This window comes from Equus caballus, chromosome 2 (genome assembly GCF_041296265.1).
Source record: "Equus caballus isolate H_3958 breed thoroughbred chromosome 2, TB-T2T, whole genome shotgun sequence".
Classification (NCBI taxonomy): Eukaryota; Metazoa; Chordata; class Mammalia; order Perissodactyla; family Equidae; genus Equus; species Equus caballus.
This window is the reverse complement of record NC_091685.1, coordinates 63,943,415-63,967,751: the sequence shown is the minus strand read 5'-3', so window position 1 is coordinate 63,967,751 and position 24,337 is coordinate 63,943,415. Positions and strand designations below refer to the sequence as shown.

At 40.2% G+C, this 24,337-nt stretch overlaps 1 protein-coding gene across 4 annotated transcripts in view; it reads left to right on the top strand.

Annotated features, from left to right (window-relative positions):
• The window catches only part of KIF13B (kinesin family member 13B), a 188,661-nt gene that overhangs the window by 126,297 nt on the left and 38,027 nt on the right, over positions 1-24,337 (top strand). For 3 of the 4 annotated variants that reach the window (XM_023636228.2, XM_023636227.2, XM_023636224.2), the window contains 12 exons: positions 258-404; positions 1,015-1,044; positions 2,504-2,603; positions 3,164-3,290; positions 4,055-4,110; positions 6,017-6,141; positions 7,693-7,869; positions 10,829-10,921; positions 14,386-14,538; positions 15,329-15,406; positions 16,974-17,027; positions 21,693-21,731. In XM_023636228.2, the coding sequence (XP_023491996.2) occupies positions 258-404; positions 1,015-1,044; positions 2,504-2,603; positions 3,164-3,290; positions 4,055-4,110; positions 6,017-6,141; positions 7,693-7,869; positions 10,829-10,921; positions 14,386-14,538; positions 15,329-15,406; positions 16,974-17,027; positions 21,693-21,731 (1,179 nt within the window). The remainder of the gene's footprint in view (positions 1-257; positions 405-1,014; positions 1,045-2,503; positions 2,604-3,163; positions 3,291-4,054; positions 4,111-6,016; positions 6,142-7,692; positions 7,870-10,828; positions 10,922-14,385; positions 14,539-15,328; positions 15,407-16,973; positions 17,028-21,692; positions 21,732-24,337) is intronic. The other variant, XM_023636226.2, reaches the window with a different exon arrangement.

Below are 24,337 nucleotides of genomic sequence, written 5' to 3'. Positions count from 1 at the left end.
TAGAATGTTTTCTTTTTCTTGGAAAAATATGTAAGCCATATATTTGTTCTATGTCTTTATATTTGCTTAAAAAGTAAATAAGTATTTTTTCCTGATTAGTTTTTCAATTTGTATTTTACTACTTAACATTTAAGATACAGTGAGATGTGTCCAAAGTTAAACGTTTTTCTCAACATCAACCTGTAGGGGTCTCTCTAAACCAAATTTTTGGAATTCAAACTGATTTAAAGAAACTCTTAAAATTGTCTGTGATACAGGGGCAGTCCCGGCGAGTTCAAGTGGAAGTGAAGTCTGTGCAGGAATCTGGGACGTTACCATTGATGGAAGAATGTATATTGTCTGTTGGCATTGGATGTATCAAAGTTAGACCGCTCAGATCCCCCAAGATGCATGAGCTCTTCCATGTAAGTTTCTCTGCCTATTGTGTTCTTGTTGAAAGACCCAAGCAGACAAGAGAGTCTTGTGGAACCCGTCAGAAAACTGCCTTCCACAAACAATTCTTTCAGTATTTCTTTTTGTTTTCCTTTGGTGTCTTTCTTAGTGTATTGCATTTTTATGGAATCACTGCACCAACTGTTGGTTTTGCCCTGGTACCTGGCAAACTGAGGGTTAAACCTCTCAGTCTTCAGAAGCTCCTCAGTGCCAACTAGTGATTACCTCCCCCATCACCCACCCTCTCTGCAGAAACCCCCTGCTGGCTTGTAAAGACTCTTTGCCAGCAGGTGTTTGATTTCCCCTGGGGAGTGGGACTATAAACCCAGCAGGCAAAGTATTGTACTGGTTCTCGAAAAGGTCAAATGAATGTTCTTCACTATACTATGAGAAGAAGCTCAAGGTTTTACTCCAACTTCCTGAAAACTGTAAGACCAAGAGTGAGGCTGAGGGTAGGTGGGAGATGAAATAGTATATTCATTGAAGTAGGAAATATAAAGTGTGGGAAAAGATTCAGATATTTAGTGTGGCTTGATTCTTGGATAATTATTTTGGTTCTGCATAATATATATTTTATTTTAGGAGGAAGAGGAGGACATGGACAGCTACCAGGTAATTAGACACGTGTTAGCCTCATCAAATAAGCTTGATTAAAGTATGACTTAACTACTCATTCCTGAGTCTTGCTATACTGTTGCTTAATAATTACACAATTAATTTGGGTTCAAATATTGCTTTCTCTCAAATTAAAACAGTAGGGAACAATGAGTGTTTTGTAGACTATAAAGTAAACTCTGTTTAGTGTAGGAAATCATTTGTGACTGTTGTCCTTTCCCAAACCTGGAGCACCCCTTCCAGGTTCCCTACAGATCCATTTCTCCAGATCTTCTTCCTGGCGCTTTTTCTCTCCTTGAAGGGTCTCGCCCACCCTCTCCCGTGTAAGAGCCGTCTCACACTGAGCTTCAGTCAAGCCGAGCCCCCTAGGTGTTTTCCATATTTTTAAGCCAGGTCTCCCTTCCTCACTTCCTGGAGTCATCTAGGTTTGCTTTTGGTTTTCCCCCCCTTTCCTAATCTCCTGCAAGATTTTGCTTATGTCTCTTAAGTTTTATTGTGTTAGTCATTGTTTTAGAACTGTCTCAGCTCTGTGGATCCTGATTATGTCATCCACTGTAGTCACTCTCCTGGTTTTGCATCATTCTAATTTGATAAAAATGTCTGCCTTCCTATAAGTCACTGATAAAAATGTTGTATCAGATAGGGTTAAATACAGAGTCCTATGGCACAACAATAGAGACTTCTTTTAAGCTGACATTAGTCCATTAATCACTGTTCTTTAGACGTGATGTTTCAGTTGTTTATGATTTCATTCAAGCAGATCCATTGCACATTTCTCCATCTTGTCCGCAAGAATGTCACGAGCTATTTGGTTAAGTGCTTTAGTGAAATCCAGACACACACTCTATCTGCAGCATTCCACTGATCTACCCAGTCTTGTAACTTTATTACAGAAGGAAATGAGGTCAGATTGGTGTACAGTCAGGTGTTGACTGGTAGAACTGTTAGTCTGTTGATAACACCCCCTGCTCCCTCTCGCATCCCACCCGCCTCAAAAAGAACCTTCAGATACAAGGTAGAGAAGCATGTGGTGTTGTTGCAGAGACTAGTGAAATGTGTTGAAGGCTATAGTTAAGAAATCTGAAGAATCTTATGATGGTTCTAAGGGATGTAAATTTGAAGATGATTGTGATTTTTATCCATCAAAGACACCCTGTGAAAGATCTTAGTTGCGAGTGCTTGGAGTTCTGCCCCTTGAGCCAATAGAAATGAAACTTATCCTGGGTATCAGAGAATGCCCTTTCAGAAACTGTCTTACTCTGGAACAGTTATGCTTTCATTTCTGAAAGTTCCTGTTCTGAATAATGGTTGGAGTCAACTAGTGGTAGTAATAAAGATGTTAGTGTATAATACTTTACATTTTGAAAGCATATTAGAGTAAGGTAAGATAGAACATTGGTTTCAGATATGTTGTCTTGACATTATATTTACTAGAATTTCCCTTGTTTTCTTCCAGGATCGGGATTTAGAGAGACTACGTAGAAAATGGCTAAATGCATTAACCAAACGTCAAGAGTACTTAGATCAACAATTGCAAAAGCTTGTCAGTAAACATGGTAGGAAAAGCAGGTTGAATGTTTCCCTACTCCCAGATCAGTGCGTAATTAATCCCTATTTGCAGCCACATAAATTAAAAGTATATGAACACATCAATAATGGGGATGATAGGAGCAAAGGAGTGTTACTTATTTGTATCATATCCTTTCAAAAGAACAGTTGTAATAATGTCTTTGCCTAGGTCCCCCCCCTCCCCAATAAAGAGAAAACATAGAACGTAAAGTTGTTAACATAGTTGTGTCTCAAAAATAACTCAAGGAAGGGTACTAACATTTTTGATTTCTTGTCCAAAAGCACTTGAATCCTCTGACTCTGGAAGAAATGATTCAAGTGCTGTTCCACTGTAGGCCTTCTGTGAACTGAAGATGGCCTCTCTGAAACGTACACCAACCTCTCTAGCTTGTAGTTAGTTTTTTATCATGAATTTTTTCTCATTAATTAGGGAAGTAATAAGTTCCTAGTGAACCCTCAGTAACTGAAATTGTCCTGTCAGCATGCAGGACAAAGTGTAAATAGCAAGTGAAGGATCTGTATTTGATCCTCATTTCTGATGTTCTAGATAAAACAGAGGATGATGCTGACCGTGAAGCTCAGCTTCTAGAGATGAGGTTGACTCTGACTGAGGAGAGGAACGCGGTGATGGTGCCCTCTGCTGGCAGCGGGATCCCAGGGGCCCCAGCAGAATGGTATGAGTGCTGCCCTGTGTCTTCTGAAGTTCTAAATGCTCACTAAGCCGCCTGCTTTCTCTGTTAATCTTGCCTAGGCTTCACTTCATGGCACACTTCTCATAGCATATGGGAAAGTGTTGTTTGAATTAGAGGAAGCGTTAAATTATTTTCATGAGTTAGAATAACTATGGCCTAAAATTCTGTTTTAGGCAATAATATTGTTATTGGCCCAAGTGATTAAGATTTCTGAGAATCTAAATCAATATTTAGTACCACTGTACGTAGCATTTAAAAAAAATGGTTAATATGTTAATTTCTTGGGTCGTTCCCTTAAAAGACCACTTGGTCATAATAAAATTGCGTGTCCAGGAGTTTTTGGTTTTGGTGCTGACTTAAACTGTACTGTCAGCAAATGTTCTGTGCCACTTTAGAGAAAGTACAAATAGTACATTATGCCATATGGGGCTCTTAGGTATGTAATTTTCTAAGAAAGTAAGTCTAAACAAGGGAGCTTCAATTATGAACAGGTATATGGGTCTTAGCAGACTGAATTCCAGCGTCAGAGTGTGTGATAATTGTGCACGAGGGCAGTGGTGAAGAGAGGCAGTCGTTACAGTTAAGTCTGTGGCCTCTCTAATGTGAAACTGTAGCAAACCTGATGCCCACAGTTGTTGCGGGCTTGACCTGTCATAGATCCGAATGTCTATTAAGGCTGTGTCTCACAGTACATGTGCGGAGAAAGTCTGCTTTATTTGAGATGCCATTTGTTCTTTATGTTTTAGGACCCCCGTTCCCGGGATGGAAACACACATTCCTGTTATATTCCTTGACTTAAATGGTAAGTTAGGAGGCGCCTTCTGGAGGCTTACCTCTTGACAAATTAGTGTCCAAGTAACACTTAGATTCTAGCAAAGTATGCAGTCAAGCAATTCTGTAAGCCTTAGGTTAGGGTCCATTTTATGTGTGCCAAAGGACTCTGATCCTTGCAAAGAATGAGTTTTCTGTTAAGAATAATATGTTTATAAGAGTAAAGGTATGTTTCATCATGGTATGTGCTCACACTTCATTCTTTGACTCATGGTGCTGTGTGGATACTTTGTTCTCCCATCAGTTTAGGATGGTAGTAATGTTTTCCTGCAGGTAAAATATTTCCTTCTTTGTTAGGGAAAGACTTCTCTCTGGAAACGACTGATAACTAGTGATGCTTATGTAGCAGGTTTTCTTTTATCTGGTGTTTTCTTAGCATTACTGAATGAATTTCTCACTTTTTCTGTGAGTTCTTGTGCCATTTATCCCTGCATTGCCTATTTTTTTTTTTAATAACTGTCACTTTTTCCTGACTTTTTTCCCCTCCTGTAAAATATTTTGGATGTGGCTACGTTTTACATATACTCTGTCTAAGGAGGGAAAATAAAAATGAAAAGGTAGATTAAAGAGCTAAAAATAAGTTAAAAGTCAGCAGTTAAATTCCTAAAACATCTGTAGAAGAACTCTGTATTAAAATTAACTCTCCTAAATGACAAGTTTGCGTGTCCTCAATGATTTTCTTCCACCTGGCTAAAAGTGAGCTATAACATCTGAGGTATTTAGCTTCTTGTGCCACTTGGCTTAGTTAGACATCTGGAAGATTTTTGTATGCACACAGAGTTAGAGAAGAATTCTTAGCCACTCCTGCTGTCTGTCCACCTGATCGGGTTTTAATGCATTGCCACAGTACTCTGTCCTACCTTGTTGTTCTCTTGAGCTTTGGAGACTGAAGGTGACTCTGCTCTATTCTTAGGTTGCTAGGTAGGTGCAGTGCTTATGTGTTTGTGTGAGTGTGTGTGTGTGTGTCTAGGAGGGTAAGAAAGTGGAAGAGAGTGAGCTGAAAGAAGACCTGTTAGTACGGATGTTCCAAGACATGATCAGAGCCTTCTTTAGCCTTAAGCCTATTATTAGTCCACCCTAGCCGACATACTAGAAGAGAAACTTTTTTTTTTTTTGAGGAAGATTAGCCCTGAGCTAACATCTGCTGCCAATCCTCCTCTTTTTTTTTTTTTTTTGGTACTGAGGAAGACTGGCTCTGGGCTAACATCTGTGCCCATCTTCCTCTACTTTATATGTGGGACGCCTACCACAGCATGGCTTGCCACGCAGTGCTATGTCCACACCTGGGATCCGAACCGGTGAACCCCAGGCCGCTGAAACAGAACGTGCACACTTAACCACTGCGCCACCAGGCCAGCCCCTGGAAGAGATACTTTTGATTCCTACTTACTAGCTTTAGATGGATAGGGAGTTGGGAGGGCCAGGCTTGCAACTGAACAACCAAAGGGCCATGGGGTAACTCTAGCACATGCAGCCAGTTGGTTCTTTTGTTGAACTTAATTGTCAGAAAATTGGAATCTCTCTCACTTCTTGTTTCTTTAGTGGACTAAAAGATAGGGAATTTGGATTGTAATCTTATCATTAACATGTGTGGACTGACCTTGAGTAACCTTTTGGGTATCTAGGCTTCAGTTGCCTTCCGTGTAAAATAAGGGCATAAAGGTAGGAGATTGGATAAGATGATTTCTTGAGGCACTTTCCTTCTCTAAGGTCTGTGAACTGTTTAATGGCCATCGTCTGTGTCATGCAAGATTTTAGAGCCAAAAGCAAATGAAATTTGAGGCAGAAGAATTTAATACTAAGTACATTGAAATTTAGCTGGTAGAGGTTGTACTTTAAAGTGACCTTCCTATTTATTGGAACTTCTTTGCTTTTAGCTGATGATTTCAGCTCTCAGGATAATCTTGATGACCCCGAAGCTGGTGGATGGGACGCTACCCTTACTGGGGAAGAAGAGGACGAGTTCTTTGAACTGCAGATTGTAAAACATCATGATGGAGAGGTAAACACAGCATAACGGGGGAAGATTGGATGGAAAGTAGTTTCGGTAACCTTTCCATAAGCCTTTTGAAACAATCAGCAAGGTAATCATTTCAGTGCTTACATTTCTCAAGACATATAAATGAAAACCTTTCATTAGGACTTCCAGAAAGAATGGAACCACTTCCAGAAGAAGTGGACCATCAGATTATGTCCATTCGCAGTTTTACTTCGTTTCCAGGTAAAGGACCTCTGTTGGGACTCATAGTTCAGGTCAGCGGTGGTCCACTCTCTAGGGAAATGCCACTGAAGTACACAGAGGTAAAATGATACAGTGTTTGGGATTTGCTTTGAAGTTCTTTAGTAAAACCTTTTAAAAAGGGAAAAAAAGAATAGATGAAGCCAGTGTGGCAAACTTGATAACGTTTGATTCTGAGCAAATGGGTATAAAATAGGAGCTTATTTTCTAATTTTGAGAATATTGGAAAAATTGTAAAATATTTTAAAGAAGGAAAACTGATGTGGTACTTTGAAGGACACATCGTCACTTAATGGTATTCCTAAAATGCAAAACTTGGGAGCTGGCCCCATGGCCTAGTGGTTGAGTTTGGCATGCTCCACTTGGGCAGCCTGGGTTCACTTCTCAGGCATGGACCTACACCACTCGTTGGTGGTCTTGCTGTGGCAGCAACATACATGCAAGATAGAGGAAGATTGGCACAGATGTTAGCTGAAGGCAAATCTTCCTCAAGCAAAAAGAGGAAGATTGACAACAGATGTTAGCTTAGGGCAAATCTTCCTTGGCAAAAAAAAAGGATGTAAAACTTGAATCTAATAGTGGGGAAACAATCAGACATACCCAATTGTGGTCTATTCTGTAAAACAGCAGGCCTGCACTTTCTTTAATAAGTTGGTGTCATGAGTGATGAAGAAACGCAGGGGCACCATTCCAGATTAAAGCAGACTAAAAGGACATGACAACTAAATGTGAATTGTGATCCTGGATTGGAACAATTGAAAATGTGAATATGGACTCTATATTATATAATAGTCTTACGGTGATGTTAAATTTCCTAAACATGATAATGGTCCTTTGGTTAGGTCAGAGGATGTCCTTGCTCTTAGAAGATACTTGCTGAAGTATTTAGGAATGTAGAGTTATATGTCTGTAACTTACTCTGAAGCGGTTCTGCAAGAAAAAAAAAGAAATCTGTGTATATGTTGTGAGTAAGAGAAAGAGAAAGGAAAAGTGGCAAAATGTTAACAGTTGATGAATCTAGATGAAAGATGTACAGGAGTTCATTGTACTGAATTTGCAAGTTTTCTTTATGTTTGTGCATTTTTCAAAATAAAAAAATTTTAAAGCCAGCCAGCCAGGAACATTATGCTCTGTACTCCCGGACTAGGCGGGTGAGGCCACATCTTCATATTCCACAGTCCTTCAGGGCACTTCTCCCAGTAGAACAGCACTCGTGACTGGATGTCCGGCTCCCAGCCTAAGCCAGGATGTTTCCTTGTGAGCGATTTGGCTTTTAGGGGTGATGGAAGCATGTTCTTTCTGTCTTCTCTGCAGGTGAAAGCAGAAGCCTCTTGGGACTCTGCAGTGCACAGTTGTCCTCAGCTCAGTAAGGGCACACCTGCGGAAGAGCGAGTGTTTCTCATTGTGCGGGTGACGGTCCAGCTCAGCCATCCGGCTGACATGCAGCTGGTCTTACGCAAACGAATCTGTGTCAATGTTCACGGCCGGCAGGTGAGTCATTAATCCTAGTTGAAGAAATGACTTTAACCAACTTGAGGTCCAGCACGAGGGCAGGGCCGTGGAATGGTTGCTCTGCCCTCCTATCCAGACTGGCTGCTTCCTTCCCAGAACATGTCATCCTGACTTCCTCCTAGACAGTATTAAATTCTTACACTGAATCTTTTTTATTACACATTCACAAATTACAGCCATTCTTTTGGGTGCCACAGAGCCCTGTCAAGGTGAAGTTCACTGTTTTTGCTTTTTTGTCTGGGTCCTACAAGATGAGAAGATTTCCTGCGGCGTAGCTGTTGTTTGTGCTGCTTACCCTTCGCTTTCCATGCCTTTCTTTCCTTTCAGTCATCTCTGCTAATTCATTGATTTATATATTTGGAGAGTATACTCTGTCAAGCTTTGGGGTAAAAATAAGAAATAGTCTGCATCCTTGAAGGGCCAGTGTCCACTGGCATGTGTAGATGTCTAAACAGGCATCTCTTCTTATTGTGATAGTGCTGTGATGCAGGTGTCCACCAAGTGCTGGAAGGTTGCAGGCGGGAGAGTGTAGAATTCAGACCAAGGAAGTCCGGGGAGGCTGCAGAGAGCAGGGGGCATGTGAGCAGCTCCTTTGTAGATGGGGAGTTTGGCTGACAGAGAAGGAGAAGTTGGCTGCTCGGTGGGGAGGAGGAAATCCACGTGCAGAGGTGGTGAGGAAGGAAGGGGCGTGGCGGGCTTGGGGCGTGAGCAACATGGTGTGGAGGGTGTGCTACAGACGCCCAGGCGGCGCTGTCAGCATAGTTGCAGCTAGATTCTGAAGGACCTTGTGACATATGGACGAGTTTGGTAGAAAACTTCTGGGTAAGAATATGAACTGTTTCTCTTAAAGGCTTTGCGGACAGAGGATTCAGGAGGTTGATTCTAGGGATTCTTTTTAACAATCCATGCTCACTTTTGTGAGGTCTTCTCAATACGCAGACTAAAACCGGGACAGATGAAAATAAATCTTTTCATTTAAAAGAGCAGAGTCATGGTTGACAGAGTCCTAGATGTAATCTCCACCCTTAAAAATTAATCTTTAGTTCTAAATGTCACACTGATATCAATCTTTGAAATGAAGACTGGCGGTAATGCTGTTAAAATTGCAGCTCTTTAACTTGGCAATCCAACATCAATAAAATCCAGGTCATCGGGTTAGCTATAGATGTAGATGGTGTGTCTCCTATTCACTTTTTTCTCGGAAGTCTTTAAGAGACTGAAAAAGCCACGTTGCTCTTGGGGAGCATTTTGAAGAGTTACCTGCCGTTTTAGAACTAGATATTGTGGCTGCCGGGCGCTGAGACTGACCTGGCGCAGCTGCCAGCCTCACAGAGTCCTTAACAGAAGGGGTGCACTGTGGGGTCACCAGGTTTCTTCTGTTTTTTGTCTCTTTTTTTGGTTTTGTTTTAAATTTATTTTTTGGGGCTGGCACAGTGGCGCAGCAGTTAAATTTATTTTTTATTATAGGGACAAGGAGTTGCTGCATTTTTCCCCGGGTTGAAATGATTTGATAATATCTGACTGATACTGAATGAAATGATAGTATTGTAGGGTATGCCAGTTTCCCTCCCATTTTCAGATATTTTATTCCTAAAAATTGCTTATTTATAGCAAGAACAGGGACTTCCTTCTGACCCTAATACATGCATGTCAGCTTTATAATTCCATACAAAAAGAAAACAAAAAAGTAAGATAAGAACAGCGCCCAGACCTGCCCCCGCCACCTGCAGCTGTGCTTTGACAGAACTGCAGTGGCTCACCTTGCCAGACTAACAGTGAGAGAGCAAAGGGATGAAATGTGTTTCTTTGCATTCTAAGAGGGTAAAATCTTTTAAAAAATTAGCTAAAGGTCACTGAATAGGAAAGAAATTAGTACGTAAGAATGTGAGAATATGTACTTCTAAGACCAAACACCTTGATTTTTCTATTTTCTTTGGGAGTTTTCACATATTTCCTACTTCCCTTTTGCACGGGGGAAAAGGTTCAGCATCAGTTTAATGTTCTCTCTTCTTCTTATCTTTATTCACCAATTGCATTCTGCCCTCATCCCTGCTCTCTTCAACCTCTACAGGATGTTCAGTCTTAGCAGCATCTTCAAATGAGTCATCTATGCATTAATTCAACAGTTCAATTCTTAACTGTGCAAAGAGCGCAGTCAGCATAAACAATGACCATGCACTCTTAAATCATTCTTCATAATGATCCTGCTTTGGTCAAGAATTTAATGCCTGAACTTGTCAATATTCATGGTGCAAGATGTCCATCGTGCTGCAAAAAAAAAAAAAAAAAGTGTAAGAGTCAACAGTCCTTGCTTACATCTTCAGTGGAAGGTCATTTTATTGTGTAGAAGTCAACAGGCTTATTTCTGTGGCCTTTAAGCAGAGTTGAACCAGATGCCTAGCGTTGCTTTCCAGAGTTTAGGGTCTGTACTTTTCATATATTGCATATAGGACCTGTCCCATGGCAGGTATCTAATTGGTTTTGTGCACTAAGAGGAAGTTGAGGAACCTGTATTTAGTGATTTTGATTTCATCTTGCTTTTATTGGAAATATGCTCTGTTTCTTTTTGGTTGGAGTGAATGCAGCAAGCTTTATGCTGTCTCTTTGTTAAAGAAAACTCAGTTTTTGGGGCCAGCCCCATGGCCAAGTGGTTCAAGTTCCTTGTGCTGCGCTTCAGTGGCCTGGGTTCATGAGTTCGGATCCCGGGCATGGACCTACTCCACTCATCAGCCATGCTGTAGAGGCGTCCTGCATACAAAGTAGAGGAAGATTGGCACAGTTGTTGTTAGCTCAGGGCTAATCTTCCTCAAGCCAAAAAAAGAGGAAGATTGGCAATAGATGTTATCTCAGGGCAAATCTTTCTCACCAAAAAAGACAATCAAAAAACCTGTCAGTTTTTGAGGTGGGAAACCATATCTTCTATTTTGTTTTTCTCTAGGGTTTTGCTCAGAGTCTCATAAAAAAGATGTCACATCGAAGTTCTATTCCTGGTTGTGGAGTGACTTTTGAAATTGTCTCCAATATTCCAGAGGTAAGAAGGATCATATGAAATTTGAATTTACTAAAAAGAAACATATAAAAAGAGCCAACTCCCTGAAAAGTCCCTACCGAAGAAATACGTATTAAATAAAAATGTGTATTTAGGGAAATGCCGTAGGTTTGTAGAGGTCGTTCCTAATTTTAACTTGATTCATAGTAAAATGCACTTGTGCTTTTAAAGGTTCTGGTTTTAGTATTTTGTTAAAGATGAACTTTTGAAAAGCAAATCAACACCTTTTTACTCATAGAAGAAGACACAAGATAACAATGTTGTAATCCTTGAAGGGAGGCAACATAGCGTAACACAGAGATTCAGGGTTTCATTTTGGAATCAACAGAAATCTTGTTTCTGTCACCTCTTAGTGACGTGAACTTGGGTAAGTTATTTGAGCTTAAATTTTTCATTTGTCAAATGGGTTAGTGATACCTCCTGTACAGGGTTGTTTTTAAGGATTAAATGAGACAGCATATACAAATTGTTGTGTCCATGCTAAAAATAAATTTTAATTACTATTATTGTTATAGTTATTATTTCTCTTTCTGAACTAATTGAGATATTCACAGGAATTAAGTAAATGGAGCTTAAAATCCCTCTGAGAGAAGCCTGCTGGAGGACGTAGCTTATGTTTGCTTCCTCATACTTAATCCCCGGTTTAGACAGATTTAGTCACCTGGTCATTGGCACAGCTGGTAAGCGAGGCCTTCCTTACATGGGTAGGAGAAGTGAGGGTTCTAAGAAAAGAACTCTATGAAAAAAAGAAAGCAGAGCAGTTCCTTCTGCCACACTCACCATCCAAAGTCGGGGAGTGAATGAGGAGGCACAGACCGCTTTCCTGGGGTGGAGAATGGGAATGTGGGCCTTGGGAGTGGCTGCTCCCTCCTAACCACACCATCAGCGTCAGCATTATTCTCTTCGTTTGCGGGCTCAGTATTTATTGAGTGATTCTGTTGAGTATTTGAACAATGGGTGGACGATATATATTTTAATGTGGAGACGAGGTTTTAGAAGAGTAAAAAGACTACACAGTACTTAGGCCTTGTTTTAGATTTCTTGTATTGTAAAACACTTTTTCCTCTCAAATAATGTCAAATAATTTGTTCTTTCCTGGATCTTCAAAGTGTTAGACTTACATAGTAAATATTAACTGTTTATTTAATTTGGAACCTGCTGAACATTGAAAAATTATGCCTGTTTTCAGAGTTAGACTAGCTGTAAAATCTAGGGTCTGTAATAAATTACTCTTCATATATGTACTTGCATGTTTAGCTAGAGACTTAGTTTATTCTCTGTATCTGAATGTTTTATGTGTTTTTCTAGTTGTTTCAGATCTTAACTCTATAAATGGTTTGAATGCAGTTGAGACACAATGACAGCTATTGTGAACTATCCAGTTTTTCCTTTTGTCTTTTCATCTTCCCTCCTCTCCTCCCCTCCCATTTGGAGTTTTCTTATCCTCTTTAAAAGTGCTTTTATTCTTCAGGTCATTTGGTTTTCAAAGGGAAGAAATGTGGGGGAATCAGCTGAAAGATAAACGTGTAGCCTCATGTGACTGAGCGACCTGTTAATAATTAGCTAAACGTCTAAGTTAGCAAGTGTTAGTTTCACATTATCAAATCCTGATGATGAAGAAAAAGGAAAAGTGAGGCTTAAAGTTTATAGTGTAAGGAGTACACTTTATTTTTTATTTAAAAACAAAATTAAAAGATCCCTTAAGGAGCTAGGTTTCATCATGAAAAGCCCCCAAAAGTTCTTTGTGTTCCGGACTACAGAAGCTGTGAGGGCTTGGTGGCAAAAGAAGTCAGCGGTCGTGGGCCAGAGAGCAACAAGAGACAGTTTTGGCTGTTCTTTCCTTTTCTTTCTTTTTTTAACAACTAGAACGCTTTCATTGCTAGTGGGAGTATAGAATGATACAGTCACTTTAGAAAACTATTTGGCAGTTGATTATAAAGTTAAAAATACACCTACCCCATGGCCCAGTAATTCCACTTTCTGGTGCTTACCCAAGAGAAATAAAAGTGTATGTCCTTAAAAACTTGCATAAGAATATTCGTAGCAGTTTAATTTAAAATAACCCCAAACTGGAAACATCCCAAACATCCATCAGTGGGTGAATGGATAAACAGATTGTAGTATATCCATACTGTGGAGTATCCCTCAGCTGTACAATGAAGTGAACTCTCTGACTGAATCTCAAAATTGTTATGGTGAGCGAAAGAAGCTGGACACAAAAGAGTATGATTCTGTTTGTGCACAATTCTGAAACAGGTGAAACTAATCTATGGCGAAGGAAGTTATCTTGCCCTGGGGGAGGAGTAGGGTTACTGTGAAGGCCATAAGTGAACTGTCTAAGTTTTATATCTTGATAGGGATGTGGGTAACATGGGTATATACATTTCTTTAAAACGCAAGTTTTCCCTTTAAATTTAATTTTAAATTTAATTTAAAATTAAATTTAAATTTTTAAAAATACTTTTGAAGTGAGAATGTGTCTTATAATTGACGATATCTTAAAATTAATTGGCAGAGTTTTTTTTCTCCTTAGTGGTATGTAAAATAATGTTTCTTCTTGAAATTGATGGCCTTTTAAGGTTCAGTGGCATATGGATATATGTTTTGTAGTTTTTGACATTATTATGACAAATGCACAAGTAACTAAAGTATCTGGTTTTCCCTGAGAAGAGTAATTTGTTATGAACCAAGTTTGCTTGAAATAATTAAAATACATTCACAGAGTTCCACCCTGACTTGTGACTCTCCCATTTATGTGCATGGCCAGCCCATGGCAGGGGAGCAGTCGTGGGCTCCAAGGGACAGCACTGTGAGTGCGGCCTTGCCTAGCTACTTCTCTTCTTGGGTGGCTCTGAGCCTTTGGCTTCTGCCGCTCCAGAGTTGAGGATTGAGACCAGTTTAGAAGCTGCCACAGTTTGAATATGTAGCCTGTGCTAGGCTTCTCAGCAAAAAGGTTGAAAGCGAGCGAGCACTTCTTTCCCCTCTTACTCTCTGTACCTGCGTCTGCCTCCTACTGGGGTTGTTAGAATTCCACCCATATCCCCTTATCTGGCTGTCGCTCAGGCCGCTCATTCCTCTCTCTGGCCTTCAAGATAGGTTCCTGAAGAACTGTTATGGGTTCAGTTACCCCACCAAATCTTTTCTAACAGGTAATGTTTTTGTTTGCAATGGAAATAGAGTAGAGACAGTTTTGTTGAGAATGTGCTGTGTTTCAGCTATGCTGTGTTTAACTAGCCTTTCAAGTTAACCTAACCACCATTTATACCATGATTTCTGTGGAAAAATGCATTTGAGTTCCAAATGCTGATTTTAAAATGGGATTTTGTAATACATCCCGTTTGTTAGTTCAGTACACTGTGTGTGTGTCTTTGTATAGATCAAGAAGCTTTTATAATGTTTTCCTCTGCAATGTACTTAATTTTAATGTACAACTTTTCATTCTCCAGGATGCCCAGGGAGTAGAGGAGCGAGAAACATTAGCAAGAATGGCAGCTAATGTTGAAAACACGGCTTCTGCTGACTCAGAGGCTTATATTGAAAAATACCTCCGAAGCGTGCTGGCTGTGGAGAATCTCCTCACTCTGGATCGTCTTCGCCAGGTCAGCCCTCAGAGCTGGACACAGCGGTGCTCACCCAGCCTGCTTCTGGGTGTGACTGTCTGCAATTCACAGTGTTGTTCCGTCTGAACTTTTGAACCATCTGTTTAACTGGAGCGTGTTAGCTTAGATTAGTCTTGCCGCTTAAGTCTTGGAAGATGCGGAAGCTACGTTGGGAAGGTTACTTTTTCCAAGACACTTAAGTGGTGTCTGGTTGCCTTGAGGTAGTGGAAGAAAATATTTAACTCTTGCTGGTTAAAGAATTATTTAAAAATTTCTTGAAACTGGGTAATACTCTCGCTGAAGAAATAGATGGTCATGAGGCAGAATGGGCCCTTCTTTACTTTGCTGGACATGTCTGCTAGCGCTTAGAGTGGATCTCTAGAAGGGATAATGAAAATGCCAGCAGTAAACCTAGTCCTTAGAGAAACCTAAACCTCACTTTACTTAGCAATATTGAGACTTTTTTTTTAACCAAAGACACTAATAAAAAATAAAAGTGAAAGGTCTAATTTTCAGTGTCTTTCTCCGGGGACTACCTTCCAGCCAGCCAGGGGGGCCATCAGTAGATAAAGGAAAGAATGCTGCAGGTGACCTGTCAGCTGTGTAATCAACTTCGAGTATTCCACAGTGACTGCAACTGGGTCATTCTGTCCTATGAAGTAGCAGCTATTATTTAAAGAACTACGAATGTCTGTGTGTGGACGGTAGCTCTCAAAGCCTGCTTCAGACAGTATGCTTTGGGGGGGTGTCTCTAATGTGTATTTTTCCTGTGCGTATCTTCTGACTGCAGGAAGTTGCAGTGAAGGAACAGCTGACGGGAAAAGGGAAGCTGAATAGGAGGAGCATTAGCTCTCCTAACGTGAACAGAGTGAGTCCATGGGGCCCCCTGCTGTGCTCTGCCGGGCATCTCTCTCCTCCTCCTCTCTCCTTGGATAATCCTTTTGCACCCTTTAAATCTCATCTCGGGTATCATTTCCCTCTCTGAACTGATTTAAGTGCCCCCATTCTCCACCCAGTACCTCTGTCGCTGTCCTTACTAATGTTACAGGGGAAGTGTCCACTCAGATACCTCTCTCGTGTTCTCATTTGTCTTTCTATCAGCAGTGTCCAGCACAGAGACTGCAGGGGCTCAGTGAGTGTTGAACTAAAGCAAAACTAGCCAAGGGCCTAGAGCAGGCCATTTGAATTTTCTGGGCTTAACTGAATTACTTTTAAGTTGAGAAGTCTGGATTATGTTTACAAACTCAGTTGCTTACAGGCCATCCAGGGTCGTATAAATGAGTAGAATAGGTTTGTTTCCTAACAGTGTCTTAAGTTTATTGTTGTTATTTTTTAAAACATAGATATAATTTATGTACGTATTAAGCATACAGGTAATTCTTCAAAAAGAAATATGCTATTTGCCCTGCGATTTCTCTCTCCTTACTTACTTTGTTAGAGATGTGGATATGAGAAATATTACACCTTTGTCTGAACTTTACACCAAGAAAAACCATGGTACAAGCATTGTAATAAAGAGCAGCTGGCCCTTAGCCTTAGTGTGTGAGAGACGGCAGTGAGAGGTAGGAAGGACATAAACTGCAGGGGACACGTGGCCCCTGAGAGACTGGATGACATCACAGTTGATCTGAGACTGAAAGACTGGGAACATTCTCAGACATTAAGAAATATCACTGCAATTCAAGGTAAATATCTTCTCATTCCTTTAGAAGATGATGTATTAAAATGTACTGATTTATGCAGAGATTTGGTATTTGGAATCCTATGGTTAAAAATAGGTTGTGTGTATACATTTGCTATGAATACCCAGAGAAAGGAGTCCTAAGATCCGGACTCCGTAAGATAGCAGTGAGCTGGTGTCCTGTAAATAGAAGAGAGAAACAAATGAAACAGCTCTGTCTCAGGCCCTGCCGGTTGCCTCAGTGTAAACTGGATCTGATCTTTATAGACCTCCTATCTTAAAATTGTGGATAACCAATTAGATTTTTAAAAAAAATAATTGTGCCGGGGCTGGCCCAGTGGTGCAGTGGTTAAGTTTGCACACTCCGCTTCGGGGACCAGGGGTTCGCCAGTTTGATCCCAGGCGCAGACGTACGCACCGCTTATCAAGCCATCTGTGGCAGGCATCCCACATATAAAGTAGAGGGAGATGGGCACGGATGTTAGCTCAGGGCCAGTCTTCCTCAGCCAAAAGAGGAGGATTGGCAGCAGATGTTAGCTGAGGGCTAATCTTCCTCAAAAAAAAAAAAAAAGTGCCTAACAGCATCCCAAAGGCCACTAAGTCTAGTTTGCAACTTTGATCTTGACAACCTCTCTGCTACCATTCAACTTAAACATTCTGTTGATTTGGTTTCCAAAGTCCTGTGTTTTCAGGACCATAGATTTATGTCCTTTCACGCACAAAGGACTAATCCCCCTCTTTATTTCTTCTTCAGTTGTCCAGTAGCCGACAAGATCTTATTCCATCCTACAGTCTAGGCAGCAACAAGGTAAGTGTTCGTAAGTATCTTCTGTCAGTCTCAGACCCATTTCCCGTTCAGCTTTCCTCCGCTCAGATATCGCATGCTGGTTTGGCATGCCAGAACTTCTCCTCCTCTGCTGTGCCATGGGAAATTTATTGGAAAGTGTTTGGAGTTTGTTTCTTTCCAGTTAGAAGAAGATTTACTAGAACTGCTTATTACTCTACTTTGTAGGGATTAAAAACCAATTTTGTTGCTAAAGTTCATTTTTCTGTTTAAAACATTCTTCCTGTTTGTGTCAGAAAAGGAACTTTGAATCAGATTTTTAATGGTAAAATATTGACATAATGATTGAAATGTATGAGGAATAAGAAGTTAATATCATTTGTTAAAAGAAAGAAAAATAAGGGAACAGAAGTTTTGTTAGCTGGAATTTATTTACTTGTTAATATTGATTTCGCCAATGTAACAATGTTTTAAGCATAGATAATTCATTATTATTTACTTAAAGGGATCGTGCTCAAAACTGTTGTAACTAGATGTCACATATCAAAGTTTTGTGCCTGATGTTTTTTGAGAAACCTGGTCAGAGGTTGGTCCTGTCAGCTGTGGGCAACATGGTGTGTATATTGCTATCCTAACCCTTGAGGAGGTTAAAAGTGAATGGTGTCATGTAAAATGGTCTGCTATCGGGGAGTTGTTTCAAAATAATCCAGGGGGAGGAGTTAGGGGTACAGATAAAAGAAGATTGGCTACTTAATGATAATTATTAAAGCTGAGTGGGATTCATTATACTACTCTTTATTGTTAAGTATTCTATACTCTATTTTTGCATATGTTTGAAATTTTCCTTATAAATATTTAAGAAAAAGAACAGTGAAGTTGATGAATAATTAGACTCACTTTTAAGATCAGGTTATTAGTAGTTTGCCTGAAATAATACAGAGATATATATATGTATGTATATGCATATATGTATGTATGTGTATACATGTATGTATAAATATCTGTATTATTTCAGGCAAACTATTAGTAACCTAGATCTTAAAGATGAGAGATGTAGCTATTTATCTGTATCTGTCTATCTACCTGCCGATCAATGTCTATAGACTTGTAAATTGCTTTCCAGCGCATCGATTTACTGATCGCCTACCATGTCTCTGCAAGTGGGCTAAGGCTTTGCACTGGCCCCATGATAGGTTTGAGTAGCTCTTGATAAGCATAGCATAGGTTGTGATTACCTGAACGAAGCAGAATTTTTTGAAAATTGATTGTGTCATTATTTTTAAATGTAAATAAATGAAATATTTTAAGGAGAATATATTAATTTAAAAAATCATGACTTTGTGTTTTTTTGGAAATACGTCTAACCCAAATTCTCAATTAGATTGTAAGTTCCTTGAAGGAAGTGGCCAAAATTTCTTCAGCTTTTCTATCTCCCTCCTGTTTCCTTATGTTTAAATGGAGAAAACATAGAAAATAATAGTTTCTACTTGAAAGAAAATGATTGTGCTTCACCTACAGAAAATAAGTAGAATCAAGGAACATGGGTGCTCTAATAGAAGTGTGACTGGTAGAGCAGGAGCCCTAAGGAGGGACTGGGCACTTTCAGAGGCATTGTCCAGGGATCAAGAGAGGCTGCAGAGAGGCGATAACCTACCATACGCTTCATGCTGAAAGACGATATGTCCACTCAAGGCAGGGAAGGAGGTGAAGCCACAGCATGAGCAAAAGCGTGGAGGGGTGAAAAAACTTGCTGTGTTCATGACAGTACATGCAGCGTGAGTAAGGTGGAGGGCGTATTGTGGGATAGGACCCAGAAAATGGGGCCTTATTTTAGAAGTTCTGTTGTTATGACCCAAAGAGTAATGGGAGAGTTGGGTATCACCGAAGGAGTAACAGGGCAGTAAGACGGTTAAATTCGAGTTAGAAAGTTTCTTTACAGTCCATCTAAACCCCGCGTGTGTTCCTGGCTGTGGTCTGTAAAATTACATTAGATCAATGTATACAGTACAAATGTATACAGTTATCATTATAAAAGTGTGAAAAAACTTTTAATCAGAGGATAGAGAGATCAGGTAGGTAAGAAGATTCAGCAGTGGGGAGGGGGAGGAAGAGATTGAAGATATATTAAGGACATAGAATATCTAGAACTCTGTGGACGTGAAGACTGAGGTTGAGCCGGAGGAGACTAGGGTGACATTAGGGTTTCTGGATGACTTTATAGAGAGGTGAACTGTAGGAGGGCAGGTCTCTGCAAGAAAATGACTTGGTTTGGTTTTTGACATAAGATATCTGTGCCAGTTCAAGAATCTGGAAGCCTGGGCTGAAGACAGATTTGGGAGCTCAGAGCATAGTTCAAACAGTGTGAGGGATTGGATCACGAAGGCAAAGCTGTGAGGGCATGATGATAATACTTTGGGGCAAGTGCGGAAGGAGAAGCTGGCCAAAGTGACTGAGAAGGCGTCCTCAGAAAGGAGAGAAGACCTGGGAGGGGGAGTAGCTTGGAAACTGGGAGAGAAAGGTGTTTGAAGAAGGACTCCTTCCAGATGCTTCAGAGACTGAAAGATGAGGGCTATTTTGGATGTGACAGTAAAGAGCTTATTGAAGACCTTTCCCAGGGCAATTTCACTGGAGGCTTGGGGAGAAGTTAGCAGGATATGTCATATTAAATAAATAAATAAAACATTATGCATTTTTGCTACTCTGCCAGAACCTCCCCTTTTTTAGTCATCTTGATTTCTTGGGGTCCCTGGGTATCTTAGCAAAGATGAGGAAAGTCTGATTTCCACCCTCTCAGATTTTACTGATGTCATGGGGCCATCACAGCAACAAGGATGTGGGTCTCTCCACTTTGTTTCTGTGTGTATTTTGAGTTGCTGTCATATACCTCAGAAAAGTTAAATACCCTTTTCTCCCATTGCAGCAGTTTGCAATCTTCCTCAAAATTTGTCTTCCCACGCCCCTCCCCAACCACATCAGTCCCCACCCCCCAACAAACAGTGGAAGTTTTGTAGGGGAAAACAGAAGGTGCCAGCCTGCCATTACTAACTTTGCTCCCCATTCAGCCATGGACCTGTCATTTTATCTTCTTATGAACTCTTGACACCCGTGGGCCCTGAAAGGTCACCAGGTATAGCTGGGCTTTAGTCAACGTCTCGTCACCATCACTGTGGGCGTCACTTGACTTCTTGCTTGTGTCCCGATCAGTGTGTTAAATGAATGTCCACATATCAATATTAGAGACCTTTTGCTTTTCTTTAGAAGAAAGGTAGAGGAAAACTGTTCTAAGACAGATTTTTATGGATGGACCTGTTTAATGAGTAAGGAAATTCAGGTAATGGAAGATTATAACTGTGATGCTAAAAAACAAAGCAAAAAGAATACTGTGCAAAGAGGATTTGAGTCCAGGCTCACATTAGTAGGGAGTACAGAGCGGCTCCTCCGTTTTCAGAAAAGGGTCCCCTCAGTAGTTGTATCATCCAAAGCAGAGCATCCTAAAAGATTTTTAGGGAAAATAAACATTCTTAAAATTATATTTTCTTAGTAATGGAAGAACCCCCCCCCCCCACCACCAATAGCAGCAAGGAACAGAGGTTCTCCCTGTGACCTTTTAAATGAAACAGTGAAAAACATTCAAATATGGTATTGCCTTGAATTTAAAATGTGTTATTAGCGCTCCCTGTAATAGAATTCCTCAGGATTGGGTAGTGTTTAAACTAATTAACATACTAATTATCCAAATCCTATTAACCCCCTTTACACAGTGGCACTGCTTATGTACGTGTGAACTGACATGTGTACTAGGATGCCCACTGGGACACTGTTTATAATGGCAGGAGATTGGAAACAAACTAAATGTCTGTTGGTTTGGTCTGGTTAAGAACATTTACCACACACGTGTGCGCACACATACCAAATAAATGGGATACTGTGCAGCTTTAAAAGTAATGGGAACCCTTCCTGGTACTAATATGGAAAGATCACCAGGATATACTTAGTGATTAAAAATGAAGTGCAGGGCCTGGCCCCATGGTGTATTGGTTAAATTTGATGCACTCCACTTGGTGGCCTGGGTTCATGGGTTCAGATCCCAGGCATGGACCTACACCATTTGTCAGCCATGCTGTGCCAGCAACCCAAATATAAAGTGGAGGAAGATTGGCACAGATGTTAGCTCAGGGCTAATCTTCCTCAGTGCAAAAAAGAAAAAAAAGGAAATGCAGAACTGTGTGCTACCTTTTGTACTATAAAAGGAGGGGAGAAGAGAGAAGCGGGTGTGGCTCTTTATAGGTTTGCTTACACATGCATAAGAAACCCTGTAAGGATATATGAGAAGCTGATGCCATTACTTATCTGCCTGGTGAGATGGTGGGAGTGTGTGGGGAGCTGAGCAGGGAGAGGTAGTGGTAGGAAACGTCTCACTGTGTTGTGTGCCTTTTTATACTATTTGGGTTTTGGATCCTGTGAATAAATTACCTATTTAAAAAATTAAATAAATTAAAATTTAAAAATTTTGTTCTTTGTTTTTCTAAGTAGCTAGAAGTTTTTGTTCTCTTGTATGTAGCAGTTTGAGAAGGTCTCCAGTTGCTTTATCTGTAACAGTTTGCACACAAAGTCCTTAAGGAGAAATTACTGAAGAAATTGTTTTGGAAATCAGAAAGACTCATGTTATTTTTTTCTTTTCTTTTGGAGACTTCCTGCATTCTTCAGTTTTCAGAGACCCAGGGAGAGGTAATTAATCCATTAGGTTTTCCTAATGAGTGGGATACAAGTACTATCCTACTATCTAAAACTTATCATGCTTGCTTTTACCTTGAGATAAGATGCCTTTTTAAATGTAGTTTTTATAAGATGACTAAATTTGACACTGTACTAATTTTTTGGCTCTTACCCTTTTGTAAAAATAACACCGGTAGTCAGTATATCATTCCTTTCAAATGTACCTGGAAAGACTGTAAAAGTATCTGTCAAAAGAGACCGGGAATTAACGCATCTTAGTGAATTTAGAAGGCTCTGGAATGCAAGGAATTAATTCGTATTAAGCGAATAATACAGATAAGTGTTTGAGAACCTGTAAGGTTCTTTTCTCAAGCCTGGGAAAGGAGAGGAGCAAAGAAAACAGCAGAAGTGCTTTGGCACTCCCTTGACACCACAGAACTCAGCAGGACAATCTTAGTTTTTTACATGAAAGTATTTAATATACAAGAAAGTCAAGTCAGAAATATAATTTTAACCTGGATTTGATGATGCTTAAAATGCTATAAAATGTGTTTTAAAATAATTGAAAATTACAGTTACATTAGTTCCATCTACCTTGCACACTTGTGTGGGCCTATTTCTGGGTTCTCTGTTCCGTTAATCTGTGCGTCTGCCCCTCTGAGCTGGATTGCACAATCAGCATGTGACGTGCTGTGCCTCCCCTGTGTAATAGTGGAGCAATGCGCTTAGTTGAAACAATGTTTAGAAGCAGCGAGAGGCCACAGAGTAGATTCGAGTCTCCCTTTCCCTCCTAATTTTTAGTTAATATCGTGGCAAAGATTAGTCAGTTGGGAGCAACGTGACACTAAAAGGTGTGGCAGGGAGGCAGGACCAGAGAGTTTGATAGGGTTAGGGCTCTCGGGGAGGGGAGGGGAAGTGGTAAGGCCCTGAAACAGTCTCACAGTTTGGCCTGTAACACCTGGAATTCGGCCAGCCATATTTTGCATGCTCTTATTTATTGATGCTCGCTACATATTAAAGTTGGAATCGTTTTGCTGAGCTCCACCAAGATTGAATTGATGAATTAATTAATCTTAAAAAGATAAATTGAATTTGATTAATTACTCCCAACTTTTAAATTCATCTTAGGGCCTAAAAGAAGTCACTCTTGATAAGCTTTTCAATTAAAAATATAAAATATCCCTAATCGCAGTGATGTTGCTATTTACTGTTACTGGATATTTTATCATTATTGTAAGGAAATTTTTTTATAGACACAATGAAAATGTAGCAAACTTTTTATGACCAGTTTATGAAGATGGATTCATATTTAGGTGCAGAATTAATTTCAGTAGATTGTGTTTTTCCATTTGAAAATTGGCTGTGCATTGAGATCTTTTGCAATGCAAGGAACACTGTCAACATAAAAATATTGGGTATTTCTAAAGCCTTTTATATAGAATTATATTTTTTAATAAGTTGGTAAGATAGTATGTTTGTCATCTTCTGATAGGAGTTTTTGATGTAATTAAAAGTAACAAAAAGCCTAAATGAATATTCACTTAACAAAACTGAATTGTGTGTTTTGGCTACATCACTTTCCTGAACACTGCAGTTGTTGAGTGTGGCACTGGTGCAGGCTGGTGCCAGATATGAGTCACTTCTTCTTTAGTTGCATTAGGAGCCATCTTTGGACCTGGAATGTCACTGGCACTTCTCTTTGTTTACCTCTTTGTCACTTTCCTGATCAAAAACAGACCTCTTTTTGGAAAACCCAAAGAATTTGTGTCTGGCAGAAGAGCTGTAACAGGAATACTGAAGGTGCACGAGAGGAACCAAACCACGTTGTCAGGGCAACCCAGAGCTTCCTGTGTTTTTCTCTGTTCCGTTTTGCCTCGAAGCCCGGTGCTCACTAAGAGTAATTGGTATCTCAGATAGGATTTTATTTCTTTGAATTCAGTCTCTTAGCACAAATAGCCCCTAATAAGTATGAAGCTAGTTTAGGGATCCAAAATGAAGCCGGAGCTTTCTCTCTTGTGTCTCCTCCTCTTGGCTGATGCTGAAGTTTGATAGACAATGCAGAGTGTTAGAAACAGATTACACACTGATCTTTTTAGATTCCAGGTGGTGGGGATTACTGTGGTAAAAGTTTTTTAAAAAAGCATGCTCTTTCACTTTGAGAACTGAGCTCCTAAGAGACCAGAAAGATCCAGAGTCTGGCCAAGTTGTTTTTCTTCCTTGTCCTGAATTCATCTCCCTCTGAGGTACTTTTACCTGGGATGCATCCTGTGTTTCTTCCCCAAAATTTCAGTAGAGGGAGAATAACTCTGGAAGAGCCGAGTCAAGCATATAAAATTTATTAGAAAGACACTAATTACCTTGTCCCTGCGGGGCAGTGTGTAGCTAGACCCCGAACCACAGGTTTTGTTTCTGGCAAGAGAGAATGGACATGTATTGCAGGAGAAAAGAATGTAGTGAGTGATTTCAGTGGAGTGTTTCCCAGAGATCTGTGGGTGTCAGAAAGAGGAGGAGGAGTGTTGCACCCAGTTTAACATCCAAATTTGTTGTTCCCTCTGAAGCAGAGCCCATTCTATCCCAGAGCGATTTGAGATACTGTCTCTGGTTGGTGAGACCTGGGA